We start from the raw sequence: 19,484 nt of genomic DNA, 5'->3' as shown, positions 1-19,484 counted from the left end.
CACGGGTTTGCTCATTGTCGGCTCCGTAATATCAATACGGAACACATGTGTACGGAAGTATGACATAAAGCTGCTAATAGCAGCTTGGAATGGGATGCAAATGGAGCTATATTCCCTCTAGCTTTTGCAATCAAAATGCAATGAGAGCATTAGTACGCATGTTGGGACTACTTAAGGCAACACGTTATTAAGGATCGCACGGGAATATGTGTGATATCGTATAGAAAATGCCGGCATATTGCACAATATGTTCAATTTGCAAGGTGACAACCACCCTTTGTCTACCATCGTTATTGTTTAAGGCATTTAAAGGCAAACTTCCAAAAGGCATATCGAATCCCAACACTTTGCAATTGGACGCGGGGGCCGCAACAGAGCATCGTTAGAAGAAGTTTAACCGCAAATGGACATTATTAGGCGGGCGAACGAGGAAGCCTTCCACCGGTTAAATGCAATTGATAAAGACAAATGGACATTACACAAGGACGAAGGTAGACGACGGGGTATGCCGACAACAAATGTACCCGAGTCATTCAATGGCTTGTTGAAATCGCACCGGGACTACCCGTCACCGCAATGGTGAGAATGACATTTAAGCAAAGTTGTGGAGCGGTTCGTCGCAGATCAAAAGAGGCCAAAGCACATGCAAGGTCTAAGATGGATGCCAAAACCGTTAAAACTATTCGAGTACCACAAATATAAGGCTCAAAAACATGATCGGATGGAGTACAACCCTGCAGAGCGCATATTTGAACTCACAACAAGTGTGCACCAAGGTAAAGGAGGTAACGTTCACACAATTTGTGAGATTCCAAGAACGTGCACATGTGGCAAGTGGCAATCATATCACATGCCATGTTCTCACGCCTTCAAGTGTTTTATCACAATGGGAAAGAACGCCTCCTCTTACATGGCCGAGGAAAGTATACGGTTGAAAATTATGCAAAAACGTATGCCGGAAGGTTCTATCCACTTCGTAGTGAGAATTATTGGCTACCGCATCCATTTTCAATGGTTGCAAATAAAGCATTTATCCGTAAATTCGTAAAGAATGCATACTCACGTATTCATAATGAAATGGATGTTCCACCGGGGAGATACACTCGAAAAATGCTCATTTTGCAATTATGTTGGTCATGATAAGCGCAAGTGTCCCTTACGCATAAAGGTCAAACTACATCTCATGCGGAAGTACCTCTCAAAGGAGGAAACTTTAGTGGTGGAAGTACCTCTAGTGGTGGTGGCACATCTCGCGGGTGGCGGAAGATCAACTCAAGAGCATTAATTGATGTATTAAATTAAGTATTAAATTTTTTTTCAAGAATGTTGTGGTTGTATTTTTAACATATCACGTGGTTTCTTATTAATGAATGAATTAGTGTGTTAAGTATTTTCATCTACTCAAGGTTATGAATGATGCAATTTAATTAAGTTTTTTTTTTTTTTTGCATGAACGCTGCCATTTTGATTAACTTTTGATTAATTATTAATGAACAAATTTAAGTATTCGTAAAGAACTTCAAGCTAATGTCACCGATCCTTGAACGAAAATGGCGTTCGAGCACTTTTCAACCTCTAAAACGGTCCATCCGAACTTTTGTGTATCCTTGACGTGTTGATCCTACCTAATTAAACGCACAAAAATAAGTAGGGTTCTATATAAAATATTGAAATTTCGGGTCCCGAAGCATGATTAATCTATGGTCAAAGTACGTTAAAAAGTGTAACGAAAGAAGGGTTAACCAAAAGAGCAGTGGAAAATAAAAAAGAAAAACACTATAAATGCTAAGAATTTCATCGCGCTAAAGGCATTTTCGTAACATTTTTTTTTGTCGGTATTTTGGTCGAAATTATTTTTTTTGAGGGCATTTTGGTTCAGTACCCAAATTTGAAGACCACAAATATGAGGGGTAAAATTTAAAGACCACCCCAAAAGAAGGGCAATCCGCGCAAAAAAATGTACAAAAGCTAAGTAAAGTTTTCTGGCTGACAGATGTAATAAATCGAACATAGAGTGGTTTTTTTGTCCAAGAGTGCAAAAGTACATCTATAAAGCAATTTGTTACGGTATCAGTAAAGACCCACAAATTGCAGAATTTCTATAATGCCCTTGAGAGCTAGAAGCAGACATGTTGTTGAACACTAGCTTGCTTCTAGAATCTTATTAATAGTACTAGATGATGAAAGCCCGTGCTAACATAGGCCCAATACAAAAAATAATTTTTTTTTTCCTAGTTTGTCTTAAAAAGAATGATATGTTTTTATGTTTAGAAATCATTTAACTTGGAACTTTCCCTTTTACCTTTAATGAAATTATTTAAATCCTCACAAATATCTATGACTTGTTTTAGACCACAAGTTTTGAAGATCTTTCCTTTATTTTTTAAACATCGTGCCTAGTCAAACTATGTCATATAAATTAGGACAGAGAGAGTACTTTTTAGTAATATAATTATGGAATTTTTATTATAGAAAATATTATAATTCAATTAATTAAAAATATCAATAAATTTTTACTTAGTCCGCTGCTCTCATATATGACTTTCCTGGTTTGCTCCTCCAATTGACAGATTTGAAATACACCTTCTCCTACCGAGTTTCATGCCATCATCTCTTTCTACTCAACAACACTGAAAAGCGCTTTTATGTGTTAGCATCTATTATGGTCTTAAATTTTTAAATATAGACCAACTTCATCATTTTAAGAAAATATGTGTATACGTTTCTTGACCGTTTATATTTCGTCTTCTTGATGTTATTCCATTATTTGTGTGAGACGTATGTGTCTAAACTTATACCCAAAGGTACAAGTTTTAAATCTTTTGGTTTTATGACTTCTTTAGCGGTTTTTGTGTTCAATTTAAATAGTTATTTCTTTTTTCATAAATTTCTCTTCTTTAAATTTTCTCTAAGCGTACTTTTATCATTTTCTGAACTTGTTATCATTATTTAAATGTATTATTTTTTTGTCGCTATTGTCTCCTACTGCTTCACGTGGAGCCCATCTTAATTTTTTTTTTTTTATCTCCTACTTCTTCACGTGAACCCCACCTTACAATTGTCTCCTAATTCTTCACTTGGACCCCAACTTAATTTTTTTATTTCTATTATTGTAGAAGAGTGAGCCACATTTTTTTTTTAAAAACTATATTAGAAGAGTGGGTGGACGACAATCCAACCCACTCTTCTAATATAGTATTAATAGTATAATAATTTTGTCATTGGTTCTAACTGATTTTTTTAATTTAATTTCTTCACTTACATTATGAACAAGTGATAAAGCACGTAAACATCAAAACTCGGAGCGGATTAGAATCATTGTTCTTTTAAATAACCGTGAATATATTTCTCTTAAGCTAGAAAAACAAAAAATTCAAAGGTTTAGCACGTATAATTTATTTACTAATAAGTGAAAATTGATGTGGTGTAAGTCTAAATGTTACCTATATAATACGTTTGATTTTAATTATCATAAAACGAGAGACTCCGACCCACTCAAATTTGCAACAATTGATAATACCAAGTCTTAACATTTCGTGCATGTATTGTCATAGTGGACCAGAAAATTAAAAAAAATTTGTAAGAAATTGTCAAAGTGTGGCTCATTCTTGTGAGAGTTGCTAAACCTAGAACCAATGAACCATTGTCGTGTTACTATGGTCAACATTTTTCTTACTATAAATACAGCCTCATTTTACTCTGATCATCACAAAATCAGAAACATAACAACGAAGTATAAAACTGCATAGACTATATATAGTAATTATAAAAAATGGCTTCAACTAGCTTCCTCTTTCTTTATGTGTTAATCATGTTTTCTCTAGCAGGCATGGCAATTTCGGATTTGTCAGATGATTTCTACGATGATGTTTGTCCTGAAGCTTTACCAACCATTAAACGGGTTGTTGAGGATGCAGTCCGGCAAGAGAGGCGAATGGGCGCATCTTTGCTACGTTTACATTTTCATGATTGTTTCGTTAATGTGAGATTCTTTTTCTCCCACTTAATGTCGTCTTTCACTTCCTCCTAATCTCTATCCGTGAAAGCATTAAGTATTTTAACCTGAAATCTTGACGATATTAGGAATGAAATAACCTCAAAAAATTTATAGGTTAAATAGAGATCCAGTGGAGTCATTGGTTTTGGTTGATTTGAGAATGATATCATTACTAATGCTTTTGTTGTCAATGCAGGGTTGTGACGCTTCGATTCTTCTTGACCAAACGGCTACTATTGATAGTGAAAAGACTGCTCGTGCTAATAACAATTCTGCTAGAGGATTTGAGGTGATTGATAAAATCAAGTCCGAGGTTGATAAAGTTTGTGGATGTCCAGTCGTATCTTGTGCGGACATCTTGACAGTTGCAGCTCGTGACTCTGTGGTTGCTGTGCGTATTACTCCCTTATGTCATAACATAGGCTAAAACTTTACTTTTCTCGTCAATTTTTCTCCTAACCATAGTTGATGTTTAATTTACGGTCCATCGTTGTCCAAACTAATTAGTAAAAGTCGTCAACTAATATTTAAAAACTCATCAAGTTAGGTTAATTAAACTAGAATTCCCAAATTGAGATAGATTCATTAGATATTTTATTAAGTTCAACATGAAATAAAGAATTAGCATCAAGGCTCATATATAGTGAGTCAGGGAGTCAACATAAAATTTGTATGATGCTAATGTTATGAACTTTTATTAGTGTATAATTAACCTGAAACATTTATATATGAACAGCTACATGGGCCAACGTGGGAAGTACAACTAGGAAGAAGAGACTCCACTACAGCAAGCAGAACTACAGCCAACAATGACATTCCAACTCCAGTGATGGACTTACCTGCACTTATCGACAACTTCAAGAAGCAAGGTTTGGATGAGGAAGACCTTGTCGCTCTCTCTGGTGGTCACACACTAGGATTTGCTCAGTGTTTCACCTTCAGAAATCGCATCTACAATGACACTAACATTGACTCCACCTTTGCGAGCCAACGCCAAGCAAATTGTCCACGTAGTGGAGGTGATTCCAACCTTGCATCCCTTGATCCTACACCTGCTCTTTTCGACTCAAAATATTTCAGTAACTTGATATCCAAGAAAGGGCTTTTGCATTCCGATCAAGCACTATTTAGTGGAGGAGATACTGATAATCTTGTTAAAACCTATAGTACGAACCTAAGGACTTTCTCTAAAGATTTTGCTGAATCTATGATTAAGATGGGGAATATCAAGCCATTGACTGGAAATCAAGGTCAGATTCGTGTAAACTGCAGGATGGTGAACTAAGTAGTGCTAATGAAAACAAATGTTTCAAGAATTTGGTTATTTTCAATTGTAATTTTGATTTTTCATTTTTTTTCATTTGGAACCTTTGTTGTTAATCACCTAAAATAAGTTAATTGCGAACAAAGTTGTGTGGTAATTTGTTTATTAAAGAAATTCAATTATGTTGTTTTCAGCTTACGAGTAAATTTTAGGATGGCTATCGAGTGAAAGAGCAGCGTTTTTATTTTGGCTGAATACCTAAAAACATTCTTAACATTGGCTAAGATTATTAGTTTCCTTCTCAAATTAACTGTGCCTAGTCATAATTACCCCCGAACTTGGCTATTTAATAACATTTCTACCCCTGATCGTGTCATCCCAAGTAAGTGCTGTATGTACACTCGCCTTCCATGTGATTTTATTGTCCACATGATAAGTTTTAAAAAATAAAATATATTTTTATGCATATTTAAATTCACTAATTCTTTAAATCATCTTTTTGGGTCAATTTGTAGAAAAGCTTGGTTGGAACTTCATTATTTAGGTTTTTTTTTATTTTTTATTTTTTTATTATTATTATTATAACAAAACTAATGGAGTTCCAGGCAATTGTTTTTACAAATTTGGCCCGAAAAAATATACAATTAAAATAAATAGTCATTGCATAAAAAAAGATATAACAATAAATAGACAATTAGAACTTCACTATTTTAACTAAAAATTTTATTTGGATAAATATAATGGAGTTCTAACCAAGTAATTCATGTTTACATATTTAACGGAAAGGTTACACATTTGAAATAAACGGTCATTACATCCAAAAAGAATAAAAATAAATAAGTACACAATCCATTACTTTGGGTATGCCTTTTTTAATTGGCTGAACATAATAGAGCTCTAACCAAGTGTTTTTTTACTGATTTGGTCCGCGAAAAGAAAAATACACGATTGAAATAAATAGGCATCGCATCTAAAGAAGAAATGCATGTTTGGTGCTCCATTATTTTGTCTATTTTTTTTTATTGAACAAAAATGGAGTTCTAAGCAAGTTTTCTCTTAATATAAATTTGGCCTAAAAAATAAAACATAAACAGTTGAAACAAATAGTCATTGCATGCATCAATGAAACCTTTTTTTAAAATGCAAAGTTGGGATAAAATATACATTGTATATTGAGATGAATCAGAAGAAATATACAATTGGAAAAAATTGTAGCAATTAACGGTTGAAAAATAGCCGACCTTAGAGCTGATTTTTCAATTCTTCTTTACTCCCATGTGCCTAAAAGAGAGTGTACTCACACACTTTACCACATCAGTGGTAGAGACTATCAAATAGCCAAGTCCAAGAAGAATAAGTAAGACTAGGCATAATTTGAGGAGGAAACTAATAATCCGACAAATTTAAGAGTATTTTTAGATATTCTAGATCTGGCTTTACTTTTGAGTAAATTGATTTTCCTCAAAGTTGTTTTACCAATGGATAATTAATTGCAAAAGTCATCCCTAGCTACGTACACACGAGAAACAACTTTAACATTAGTGTTTCGTTTTCTTAAAACTTCCTTGTATATTCAAATTAGGGGCGGTAACTAAGCAATTTGGCTTTGAATTTGAGCGGATCAAAATGAACTCAATTAATAGATTATCCCGCGTAGAGTACATTTTGGCTAACATAATCTGAATAAAGATGGACTAAATAGTAGATCATAATTCAATTCACTCAATTTTGACACAACTTTTGATCTTACTCTTTGAAAACATCTATAGATATATCTTAACCAATCTTATTAATTAAATCGATAACACAAATCTAATTTGTCATTGCGATTTCTCAAAATATCTTTAGGTGCCCATCGGCCATCACGGCCCTTGAATTTAAGTCGTGACAAACTTGATATAAGATCTTAGGCTTTAGAGTCCGATTGAGTATGTTGTCGACCATACTTATAAATGGGAGTTGCAAAAGCATGTTAAAAAGTTTTTCCCTTCTTTCATTCTTATCTCATGTGCTAGAGTTGAATTAAGATTTAATTCTTAAATGTTTTCATCACAGATAGTGAGAATGAGATCGTCCGCTGGGGGCTGGAGGATCAGATGAGGCACCACCAATGCGAGCTACTCCAACTCTCCAAGGGCACGTGACAAGATATAACATGTGAAAGAACTGAGAAATGAAATTGTGGATCGGAAGATACGTTGAACTAAATAAGATATAACATGTATTATCAAGATTGGATTGCAAAACAACCAGCCGACCAAAGTAAATTGTGGATCGGAAGATATGTTGAACTAAATAAGATATAACATATATTATCAAGATTGGATTGCAAAACAACCAACCGCCAAAGTTTTATTACAGGACTCGACTATGACCGAAAAAAAAGAAAAAACAACAAGACACGACCCACAATTAAGCAGGATCAAACTCGATCCATATGCTTCTTATTCTTCTCCACATGATTGCAATACCAACATTTATGCAGTGACAAACTGATTTTTCATCAGCCTCACTGAACCCTGCATCATCATATTTATATTAAACCAACATTATCCAAGAAAATTATAACTGGCTATACGTACAATGATCTTCTCATTAATCAGCCAACAGAATGCATCAAGAAAAATATATAGCAAGCATTGAGATCTGAAGTTTCAAATTTACTACCGTTGGTGTTACTCCATTATTTATTTTACTTTAACAATGCGAGCGAGCACAAATTCTTTTGTAACATGTAAGATGATACTTCTCGATTATGTGATACATTTTTCTTTTTAGACCATAAGTTTCAATTTTTTTTTAATTTCTTTCTTAAACTTCGCATCCAGTCAAACAGTGCAACATAAATTGAAATGGAGAGCTAATAAATGTGTACTTGCCCTGTCCCAATTTTGTTCTTTCTAAAATTTTGTGCTCAATAAACACCACAACATCAATTAGAACATGGGAGTATTAAAAATTTGTCGTTTGCAAACCCAAATTCATTATATTAAGAGAAGAATTAAGGTGAATAACGTACTTGGAGCAGTCAGTGGACATGCTGATCTTAAAGGGACTTTTGACACCACAAACACCAGGGAGACCAGCAGCTTTGCCCATGTCAATGCCCTTGATAATCGTAGCAGCTGATTTCAGGCAATTGCATGCAGTCCTACGATCCTCTGTCGTCTTAGCAGAACTTATCATACCTCTAATGACTCCACAACAGCTTCCGAGAGGGCCACGATTCTGCAGATACGGGAGGCATTGAACCGCAGCCGCCTGAACCTGACCGCAGGTAAATGCCTCTGCATAGGGTGCAACCACCACCATGCACAAAACCACGAAACATGCAATCTTGCCAACCATTTTCACTGGTAAACAAAAAGAGGAAAGATAAAATACTAGAGAGTTATTATGGGGAAGGGGTAGTGGATGATAGAACAAATGTTTTTGCTTGAGTGTTGGGTACAATAGGTAGTGAGACCTTTGGGTTTTTATAGACAGAAAATTGGAACTAAATTACCAATGAAAGAGTGAGAGGATTAGTTGGTAGTTGGAACATTAAATTCAATGCTTTTTTATCGTACAAAATTACTGAGATGCACTATATTGTGGTTAAAGAGACCATACTTCTCTAGTATTTATCTAGTTATTATGTCTTCACCATACATAAACCAATATCCTCTCAAGACCATGGACCTAATTCAAGAATAGTTTTCCTTTTTATCTTATTCTTCTTAATCTCGTTAATTCAATCTTTTGTTACTTTCCAAGTAGTCTTAACAGATTTCCGATAACTAGTGATCTGTGACGGGGCCAGAAATTCAAATAAGTGGCATTCAAATTTTTTCTTTTTATGAAAAGGGGATTAACATCTTATATATATGCAAAACAAAAAAATTGCTTATTTAATAGAGCGAATTTCAACCAAGGGGGTTTAATTTGGGCTCAATTGAACACCCTTGCGCCCCTCTGCCTCCTCCCCTGCTAGTGGTAAAATTATTTTTTACTTTCATAGTCTTATATGAACAATTTAGTAGTACTATATACTAAATTCTCATGAAAACTAAACTAGATATCTTCAAATATTCAAAAGATGTCACTAGGAATGTTTCAAGAGAGGCGTAATTTATTTATCAATTGGCTTGGGGCTTAGAAGACTTCAAGATGTCAGTGAAAGTTTAAATATGAAGAGGTGGTGGAAATTTAGGACCACAGACTCCTTGTGGTCTAAATTTCTAACTGCCAAATATTGTAGATTCACTTGATCACCTGTTACTAAACAGATCATTCCTACTCAGTCTCGAATTTGGAAGAAGATGCTCAGGAGTAGGGATAAAATGGAAGACAATATTCTCTGGAGGATTAATAAGGGGAATAGCAATTTATGGTGGGATAATTGGACTAGTATGGGGGCAATAGCACTTACAATTCACATGCAAGCACCTCCGATGAACTCAAAAGTTACTAATATTATTCACCATGGTGCTTGGAACATTGAACAAATGCACTTCCCGAAATTTTTTGCAGAACATATCCTATCTATTGAGATAGGGTATCAAGACATGGATGACACACCCGTCTGGAGTCCCAATGGTAATGGATTATTCTTTGCTTCTTCTGCTTGGAAGCTGGCAAGGCAATCCAAAAACAAGTCCCCTCTTTTGATGAGAATTTGGCACAAATATATTCCATTCAAGATGTCCTTTTTGATGTGGAAATTGCTGAAAGATAAATTGCCTTTTGATGATATTTTATGCAAGTTTAAACAAAATGTTGTGTCTAGATGCTTCTGCTGCAAAATCCCTCAAAGTGAGACTATTCATCACTCTTTTATGGCTGGAGAAATGGCTTGTAATATCAAAAAATTCTATGGTAGTCCTCTTGAAATTAGATGGGAGAATCCTATCAGAGCTTACTTGAAGATATGAATTCCATCCATCAAATTTTGCTACAAACCATTCCTATGGTGGTTTGTTGGGAAATATGGAAAGCTAGATGTGCAGAAAGGTATGGCAACACCAAGTGCTCTTTGAAGAGAATCAAGTATCAAATTCTTTCTCACTTAAAGTGGATCTTGACCAAGGTGAAACCCGATGAGAACTGGGGGACAGATTGGTTTAATATATGCACTCAGATCATGAATTTGACTCCAAAGAGTGATTGCATTACTGTTAAATGGAGCAAACCAGAATGGGCTTGGTTCAAACTTAATACAGATGGTAGCAAAATGCAGGATGGATCAGCTGGAGCGGGGGTATTTGTAGAGATGCAGAGGGCCACTTAATCATGGCTTTTGCTTCACCTTTGGCTAATGTTAGTGGCAATTCTGCTGAAGCTAAAGCTGCATTACAGGGGCTAAAATGGTGTACTCAAAATGGCATCGGTAAACTCATATTATAAGGGGATTCTCTATTGATTATAAACATGCTTAAGGGCAAGACTGTACCTCCTTGGTACCTGAAAGAAACTATCCTTGAAGATCAGAAGCGAGCACAAAGAATTGGATGTCGATTCCAACATTGTTATCGGGAGGCGAACCCAGTTGCCGATGCCTTGGCTAAGAGGAGCATCAACAATCAAGATCACAACTTCTTCTCCCTTGAAGAGATACCTAAGAGTGCGAGAGGCCCATACAGAATGGATTAATTACAAATGCCCTCACTAAGATTCAAGCATAGGAAGCATAACTTTTGGTAAATATTTTGTATTAAAGCCTAGTAAATAACTAGCTGCGTATAGGCTTTGTTATATAAAACCTCTGTAGAGGAGGTTTTCTTTTGTTTTTGCAGTTGTAATTCGGAGTCATGGATGCTATAACCACCTCATTGTAAGACTGGTTGCTGATTTTGGAAGATAATGAAATATCCAGGGCACTGGGAAATTGATTCAAAAAAAACAAAAACAAAAAAAAAAACAAATACCAATTAAGGTCATTGGCACTCAACCCCCTGAGTCTTCAATGTTTTTATGGGCATTAATATTTTCTACTTCCTGACCCTTTGATAGTTTTCACTAATGTACAATCTAGTACTGCTACTTCAAACACAAAAGACGTCTTTACAAATTAAGTTGACGTGAAATACTATTGGTATTCTCCAAGGCAATTGATCTTTCAGCATAAGAAATCAATGTAAACTTGTTAGAGAATACGTTCCACTTAAATGTATAAGGGTTTCAAAAGGAATTTATAATATCCTGTGCAATTCTACTCATTGCTTTAAAATAGCGGATTAGATGCTCACATTAATTTTTTACAGGAAATCAAATCCAAATGTTGATATAACCCTTTTAAATATTGTCTTCTTTCTATCACTACTCTATTGCTTTGAGCTTCGCTCTCTAAACTCAGCCTATCGAACCGCTTCAATTAGATCCACTCATTTCTCTCACAATTCAGCCTACCGAGCCACTAACTTTAGTTCAGATCTACTCCTTAACATGTTGAGCCTACTCTTTCAGCTCTAGGTCCACTTTAACCTATTGAGTATGCTCTTTCCTGCTCCAGGTTCAGTCACAACCACCTTGTTGAGCCTGATGACCTGATCTCTCTCTACATCAAGTTCTCTTTAATTTAGGACAAAAAAACAGGTCTTGGTCTGAGTGTATACTCTAGAACGGGGTTATACATGTGAAAGGGTGTTAAGAGAATTTACTTGTTCCTCGTTATTTGTGTAGAGGCTTCAAAATGGGTTCATTAATTCCCAGTCTCCGGTTACTCCACCAATTACCCTAAGATTCTAGATCGTAGTTATTATGAAGTTATTCTTAATCTAACAGTGATCAAACTCCTCATGGTCCTGGCCTAAATTCGAGTGGTTCCCCAACATTTTGTCTATCTTTATTTGGTAGAAATTGATGTAATAATTGACCCAAACCAAAACACATGAATTAGGCCAAACAAGAGGAAATCTCTTGAGGCATAGTCTCTGAGGGGTTAGTCTTTTGTGATTTGTCTTATGGCCATAACTTTTACGCAACAAAAGTGGGTAGTTGAGTTGCATCTCTCAAATTCTGGCACAGAATTCTCAAAAATTCCAACTCCACTAAATAAGGGGGAAAAAAAGGGTTGAACAAAAATAAAAATTGGAGTCGTAGTATTTTTCTTCTTTAACGTACGTAAGATATACTAGTTTTTCACTAAACAATGTCTCACAATTAGATGTGGAAAAACATAATATATCCATTATCCAAATACATCTATCTCAGAAGGATGTTATGTAAAGCACTTTTTTTTTCTTTTTTGCTACGGAAAGGAAATGCAATAATTTACAAGGTTATGCAAAGCTAATTTTTTTTTTTTTAGCTCGAACAAACTCTATTTTTTTATTGCCAAACTCAGAAACACCCCACTTACAGCTTACAGTAGTGTCATAAGCCAAAGAGAAAAATACAATCACAAACCAATAAAAACAACTCCCGACCACCTCTATCCTGTATTTATCGACTCTGTTCTATAAGCATAACTCCTCTATCCATTTCCTATCTTTACCGCTTGCCTTCCTATTCAAGACATCAAAATCTTCACTTTGGTCTCCATTTTTATCAGCTGGATCACCCCTTGAGGCCTGGACACACGATGATTCCATAATGCTTCATTCCTCGCCTCCCAAATGTGATATATTAGTGTAGCCAGTACAGCCCATACTAGTCCTCTACTGATTCTTCCTTGAACTCTCCTGCCTATCCTTTTCCACATTCCTTCCATATTTATATTGCATCCCTATATCTGCAACCATTTTTGCACATCCACTAGACATCTTCTTGAGTATTCATACTCAAAGAAAAGGTGTTGTACGGATTCAGGTTGACTACCACTTAGAGTACATGAATTGTCTTGGCAGATGCCCATCCTAGCCAGTCTTACTCTTGTTAGTAGTCTGTCATGCCTAGCTAGCCAGTTGATGAAGCAATGCTTTTTGGATATTCACATTATTCCACACTGCCCTCCACCAAGTCTTTTGCTCTCCATCTCCCAGTCTCCATTGGTAACCACTTCTGATTGTGTATTTCCCTGTTTGTTTGAGCCATCCATTTCCACTATATCCTCCAGCAAATATATGTTTAAGGCCATATATATTCTTCCGACACCAAAGAATCGTCTTTGGGGGGGGGGGGGGGCGAGAGAGAATATTGCCACCAATCATGCCCTATCAAGTATACATGATTAACCCACTTTACCCATAGGTTATCAGTTTTGTTGACTATGTTCCAAACATATTTAGCCACTGCTGCCTCATTGCATTTCACACAATCAGTAATTGTAACACCCCGTAAATTCGGGTTAGGTGTGAATGTGTAAAACTAGTATTAATGTGATATTTAGCTATATGAATACATTCGGGATGAATTTGGGTGATAAGCAGTAGTTTTGAAGTCAAACCAAATAGTGAAGTTCGTAAGAGTTCTCAAACTCATCTAAATTTCGGTAGGTCTGACTTCTAAGCCAGTTTCGTGAATATACATTGGGAATTTGGGAAAACTTCCTGCATGAAAGTTATAGGCCTTTGAAATACCTTTTCAACGGTAGATCGGTTAGCTCCAACGGAGCTCTGTGATAGGAGTTATGCCCATGTTACTGAACGTTATAGGCAGTCGCGATACCCTTGCGTCACAAGGGTGGCTTTTCATGTTACAGACCGGTTTTTGGCCTTGTGCGCCACACTTGCGATGCAAGGGTGGTAGAGGAGAGGCCCCTTTCCCTGCCCTTGCAACGCAAGGGTGGCGCGAGACCCCATTTTGCTGGTTCCGAACGCTATAATTTTAAAACTTTATTTTAACTTTTACCCACTTTGTTTTGGATGACTTTTTAAAAGAAAACAACCCTAAGGCTTCCCCAAAACATATAAGGTATGTTCTTGATAAATTCCTATCATTAAAACATAAATCTAACATCAAATTAACACTAGTTCATCCTTCAAACCATAGATTCTTGAAAACCGAAGAAAGAGAAGTTGAAGGAGACTTTGGGAAACTTCTTAAAGGTATGTTCTATGATTCTTACTGAGATTATTGAGAGGGATGGGACTAGTGTAAGGTATTAGAAACAATTAGAATCCATGGGTGATTCTTGGGGGATTCAAGAACACGTTTTTGGGCACAAAAAGCCCTAGTTTTGCGATAAGGGTGGGAACTCTTCGAATTTGGTTAAAGTTCTGAACTTTGTCATTATTAACCTATTGTAGAGTGATTGTTGAACGTTGGAAATTCTGTTGGTACCATTTTAGCGGGAATTGAGGTATGTCTCTTTTTTAAAATCTTTTTTGACTATAAAGGTGATTTGTATGTCTCTTTTTTAACATACTCTTTCGAACGGTTTTTATGAACTCTTTGGTTGTGGTTTGTGTGCGTGAGGGACAAGCCCATTTTAAACCTTGTTTGTACTATATTATATATACGTACTCATGATTGTTTTCCTCTCTAAAGGATGATTGAATATTGAGATATAAAGCTTTGGTATTCGAACTTGAATTACCCCATAAGGGATGTTTAAACTTGATAATTGAAAAGCTTGACTATCTCATGTGAGCGCTCTGTAATGGATTGTGTTGAACTTGAAACTTGCTTAAAGAAGTGATCCGGTATCCAAAACTGAAATGACTTGATGTACCCCCATAATGGGATGATGAACATAATCCTTAATGAATAATGTGACTATCATGATATGACTTGTGATTCGGCTTCCATGCCATGATTTGAGTGATTCGGCTTCTATGCTAGGATTGTGATTCTGCTCTTTTGACATGATTTATATTATTTGTGTTTGGCTTAGCTGCTCGGGAGGAAGGGTAATCACTATGGATCCTAGTGGGGTTGCCTAGCCATTCGGGAGGAAGAGTGGTCATCGAGGGTTCATAACCCTGGATTTGCATTTGCCTAGCTATTCGGGAGGAAGGATAGTCTTTAAGGGTGATAACCCTGATGTGTTGCTTCTAAGCTGGTTTAGGGAACCTTAAATGGTCATCCCTTCATTATACTGATTTGGGCCTGTATTGGCATGTGTTACTTTGGTTGCCTGTGAGTGGCTTGTTTCGTATTTTGGAAGCCTGTGAGTGGCTTGCTTCGTATCTTTATTGCCTGTGAGTGGCTTATTGATGATATTGATCTCGAATTGAAAAGATTCAAATGGTAATAAATGGTATAATGAATCGGAAAAGATATATACTTGTCTTGATGGTTTTCTATTGATGATTTTGGGTTGTTTGATTGATCTTGTCTTTGATTTCAAATTATTCTATTGGAACTATTTTCACTAATCATTATTGTATTATTTTGTTATATTACTTGTTGTCCCCGAGACACTCATTGAGTATCTAATACTCAGGCATACCATTGTTGTTTTTTATGGTAAGTTAGGTAACGAAGAAGAGCAGGTACAGACAGATCTCGTGGATTAGGAGTACTTGCTGCTTTCTAGATTGTTGGTGAGCCCATATATTTGTTCATGGGTTTTCATTGAGTCAGTTATTACTTCTTAGCAGTTTCAGGCTATCTCCTTAGTTAGTTTATTTTCTTAGAAGCTCCATAGATAGTTATAAACTTATAGGTAGCGTTTGGATGTCTCTTATGTTTTATGGAGGCATGTTGCCACGTTTCAACTAAATGTTGAATAAGATTTCCGCTGATTTTTATTTCATAAATTGTGACCATGATCTTTAATTATTTATTTATAACATCTCTTAAACTATTAATGAAAGATTATCGAAAAATATTTGATGTTTATTGATTTTACAAGGTGCTTCCGGTGTTGTTCATAGCATCGAATGTCTATTATGCCTAGGGTGGGTTTCGGGTCGTGACAGTAATTCTAGTCCCCCTTCTCTCTTTGGTTTGCACACCACATCCCAGGCTATCAATGGGGGTTTGTTTGTATACACTTGCCCAGACCATGTGAAATTTCAACAAACTGCTGTAATTTCCTTTAGCACACTCTTAGGCAGAATAAGGATTGATGACCAATAAGAGCGGATATGCATTAACACAGAGTTAACAAGTTGAATTCTCCCAAAGAAATGATAGATTTTTTGTACCCCATACCTTCACCCTTGCAACTATTTTCCCAATAAGAACTTCATAGTCCAAGGCAGATAGTCGTTTTGATGTTATAAGTATGCTCAGGTATTTAAAAGGGAGTTTACCATTAGTTTACCCAATTAATTCACACAGATCTTCCACCACCTGTTTGTCCATGTTAGGAGTAAAGATATTTGATTTGTAGCCTTGGTGGTAAGTCTAGAAGCCTCGAAGAAAGTGCTTAGTCATCGCAACATTAGCATTACAGATGTGAATTCACCTTTACTGAAAATGAGCATGTCATCTGCAAAGCATAGATGGTTTAACTTCAGTCCCTAGCATTTAGTATGAAACATAAATCCCTCCTTCATAGCAACCCACTTCATGATCCTAGTAAAATATTCCATGCATATTGGGTCCCCTTGTCTCAAACCCCTCTTTCCTCTAAAATTACCATGCAATCCCCCATTCAAGGATATTCTGTATTGTGGTGTGGATATGCACTTCATGATCCATTTTATATACTTGCAGGGGAAATTCAATCCATATAGCATTTCCTCCACAAATCCCCATTCAACAGAGTCATATGCCTTTCTAAGGTCAATTTTGATCAAACAACTGCTAGTGGTATTTTTCCTACTGTACAGCCTTACGAGGTCCCGACATATTAGAACATTTTGAACAATTGTTCTCCCAGTTACAAATGCACTTTGGTTGTCTGCAATTATGTCTGGCAACACCTCTTTTAATCTGAAGCATAGCATATTTGATATCACCTTACAAGTAGTATTGCAACATGATATAGGTCTGAAATCCCCTACAATTTCAGGATGTGTCCCTTTAGGGATTAGACTTATTACTGTATCATTGACCCCATGCAGTATCTTGCCAGTCTCAAAGAATTCCATAACCCCAAAGAATCAGATCTTTACCCACTATATCCCAGCAATCTTTGAAAAATTTCCTACCATATCCATCAGGTCCTAGGGCCTTATTTCCATCTAATGCCCATAGTGCCATTTTCACATCTTTATCAGTATATGGCCTATCCATCATTCTTCTTTGTTCTTCAGTTAAGATAGGATCAGTTCTGATCAGGCTGCTACTAGCATGCTTCCTTAACACATTTTTAGTTCCCAGTAACTCAACATAATAGTCAATGAAATCCTTGCTTATGTCCTCCATTGTAGTCCTGTATTGCCCCTCCTTGTCTTTGATAGTAAAGATCTTATTAGTGTTTTTTCTTGCTCTTAGAAAACTGTGATAAAACTTTATGTTCTGATTCCCTTCTTTAAGCTACTGCACTTTACTTTTTTGTTGCAGAAATTCTTTTCTAGCCTTCTTTAGCTTGGTGCACTCCTGCATCAATTTTACCTCTTCATCCAGCAGCAGTACATTATGAGGACTCTGTTGTATCTTCTTCTGGCACTGTATCAGTTTATCCATAGCAACTTCTGTCTGATTCTCAATGTCACTCAACCTCTCCTTGTTCAGCTTGATTAGGACTGCTTTCAATCTATGTAGCTTCCCTACTAGTTTAAACATATTCCTCCCTTTGCTTGCAGTATTCTAGCTTGTTGTCACTCTAGTTTTGTACTCAGGAACAGTACTCCACATATTAAAATATCTAAACTATCTTATTCCTGTCTTGACCTTATCCTCCCACCTGATAATAGCAGGGCAATGGTCAAATAAGCCTCTATTCATGAAGTGCACCTCAGATGCTGGTAGTTGTGCAGTCCACTCAGTATTAACCAAAGACTTTATCTATTTTGCTATATACTCTCTCTATGCCTTTTTGCTTATTGTTCCAAGTAAAGAACGACCCTGTAATTTAAGGTCCTGCAGCCCACAACTGTCTACATACTACTTAAGTTCTCTTATTTTAGATAGGGTTACTGGACTTTCTATTCTTTCCTCTTTCTTGAGCACACAGTTGAAATCACCCATAACTGTCCATGGCCCACTTATCTGGTCACTAATCACCTGTATGTCATTCCATAACCCCCTTCTTAGACCTTGGTCATTGAAGCCATCTACCATTGTCACCCAAAATTCATTTCCAGTACCCCTATGTTGTACTGAACTATGCATCATCTGCTCAGTTACCATAACAATCTCAACATCAAACATCTGAGGCTTCCATAACAACTATATTCTTCCCCCAGGATGAGCAGATAAGTTTGTAGTGAAAGCCCACCTAGGGCAAAGATTAAGAGAGGCCTTTTATGCTTTGGCTCTCTTAATCTTGGTTTCCAGGAGCCTAAACAGTCCAACTTTTGAATTATTCATGAACCAAAGGCATCTCATGTTGTTTGTTGACTCTGTTCAGGCCCCTGGCATTTTAAAAACCCAGTTTATCCATTGGGGGTGAGGGTACCCCTACCCTTATCATTTCTAGAACCAGTACATTGCTGTGTTGTGCTTCTATTTAACTCATGATGTGTTTTGTCTTGCTGTACCACCTCTATTTCTTTCTCCTGCAGTACCTCAAAAGGGTTTGCATATGTGACCCCTTGTTCTGTTACTGTTTTACTTGTTCTTGCTGGAGAATTTTCCTTCTCCTTCCCTTTGGATACACCCTCCCCAAGCCTTTTCACATGTTCCACCTCTGCAGATTGTTGTTCAATTCTCACCCCTTCTTGCTCTGCTTCTTTTTTACTCTTCATCAATTTTTTCAGTATTTCCTCATCCTTATTTTGCCTTCTACACTCATGGATCTCATGTCCAAAGTTTCTGCATCTAGTACACATAGTAGGCTTCCATTCATATTCAATATTTTGGAAATCTTCCCCACCTTATTCTCAAACATAATCTCTGTAGGATACTGTTGGTTTAGTGGCATTTCAACCAACAACCTAGCAAAAGTCAGTCTCTCCTTATGTGTGGTTGCTCTGTCTGCTTTAAGTGGCTTCCCAACCATACCAGCTATCTTTGTTAATGCTGCTTTTCCCCAATACTTTATGTCCAGCCCATTTAGCCTAATCCAGATGGGTACCTTATCAACTGTCTCTTTGGTCACCTCAATGTCAGGCCTCCTTGGTTTGATTACAATAGGCTTTCTGTCAAACATATGCAAAGCTATTTCAAACCATATATAGTTTAGCCAATTTCTAATCCTTGTCGTGAGACTTATAAGATCATAAGTACTACGACCTTCACAACACAATATGTCTATGCATGGCCATACATATCCATGCTGAGGAAAACGAAGGAGAAGTGGAGGAG

General features: G+C 36.4%; 3 protein-coding genes across 3 annotated transcripts; 1 reads left to right on the top strand and 2 right to left on the bottom strand.

The window, feature by feature from the left end:
- Nucleotides 1-3,729: 3,729 nt before the first annotated feature.
- LOC132045384 (peroxidase 22.3-like) lies at nt 3,730-5,416 on the top strand. The gene is made up of 3 exons (XM_059435975.1): nt 3,730-3,982; nt 4,194-4,388; nt 4,734-5,416. The coding sequence occupies exons 1-3, from the start codon at nt 3,773-3,775 to the stop codon at nt 5,280-5,282; spliced, it is 954 nt and encodes a 317-aa protein (XP_059291958.1). The 5' UTR covers nt 3,730-3,772; the 3' UTR covers nt 5,283-5,416.
- Nucleotides 5,417-7,547: 2,131 nt separating this feature from the next.
- LOC132045382 (non-specific lipid-transfer protein 2-like) lies at nt 7,548-8,717 on the bottom strand. The gene is made up of 2 exons (XM_059435972.1): nt 8,281-8,717; nt 7,548-7,780 (listed from the first exon to the last, which is right to left on the bottom strand). Exons 1-2 carry the CDS (start codon nt 8,607-8,609, stop codon nt 7,771-7,773), a joined length of 339 nt encoding a protein of 112 aa, XP_059291955.1. The 5' UTR covers nt 8,610-8,717; the 3' UTR covers nt 7,548-7,770.
- A 7,784-nt stretch (nt 8,718-16,501) lies between these two features.
- LOC132045381 (uncharacterized) lies at nt 16,502-17,441 on the bottom strand. The gene is made up of 3 exons (XM_059435971.1): nt 17,189-17,441; nt 16,711-17,073; nt 16,502-16,560 (listed from the first exon to the last, which is right to left on the bottom strand). The coding sequence occupies exons 1-3, from the start codon at nt 17,439-17,441 to the stop codon at nt 16,502-16,504; spliced, it is 675 nt and encodes a 224-aa protein (XP_059291954.1).
- Between the last annotated feature and the right edge of the window lie 2,043 nt (nt 17,442-19,484).

This window comes from Lycium ferocissimum, unplaced genomic scaffold (genome assembly GCF_029784015.1).
Source record: "Lycium ferocissimum isolate CSIRO_LF1 unplaced genomic scaffold, AGI_CSIRO_Lferr_CH_V1 ctg657, whole genome shotgun sequence".
NCBI classification, from domain to species: domain Eukaryota; kingdom Viridiplantae; phylum Streptophyta; class Magnoliopsida; order Solanales; family Solanaceae; genus Lycium; species Lycium ferocissimum.
The sequence above is the reverse complement of the archived record's forward strand: the minus strand, read 5'-3'. Positions and strand labels throughout refer to the sequence as shown.

Bases quoted from the DNA above. Each gene is read 5' to 3' on its own strand.
- LOC132045384 (XM_059435975.1), top strand. From the start codon at position 3,773: ATGGCTTCAACTAGCTTCCTCTTTCTTTATGTGTTAATCATGTTTTCT. The intron at 3,983-4,193 runs GTGAGATTCTTT...TTGTCAATGCAG, and splicing joins TTCATGATTGTTTCGTTAAT to GGTTGTGACGCTTCGATTCT. The intron at 4,389-4,733 runs GTGCGTATTACT...ATATATGAACAG, and splicing joins CTCGTGACTCTGTGGTTGCT to CTACATGGGCCAACGTGGGA.
- LOC132045382 (XM_059435972.1), bottom strand. From the start codon at position 8,609: ATGGTTGGCAAGATTGCATGTTTCGTGGTTTTGTGCATGGTGGTGGTT.
- LOC132045381 (XM_059435971.1), bottom strand. From the start codon at position 17,441: ATGGAGGACATAAGCAAGGATTTCATTGACTATTATGTTGAGTTACTG. The intron at 17,074-17,188 runs GTAAAGATCTGA...CTGAAATTGTAG, and splicing joins AGATTGCTGGGATATAGTGG to GGGATTTCAGACCTATATCA. The intron at 16,561-16,710 runs GTAATTTTAGAG...TATGCTTTGCAG, and splicing joins CTTGAATGGGGGATTGCATG to ATGACATGCTCATTTTCAGT.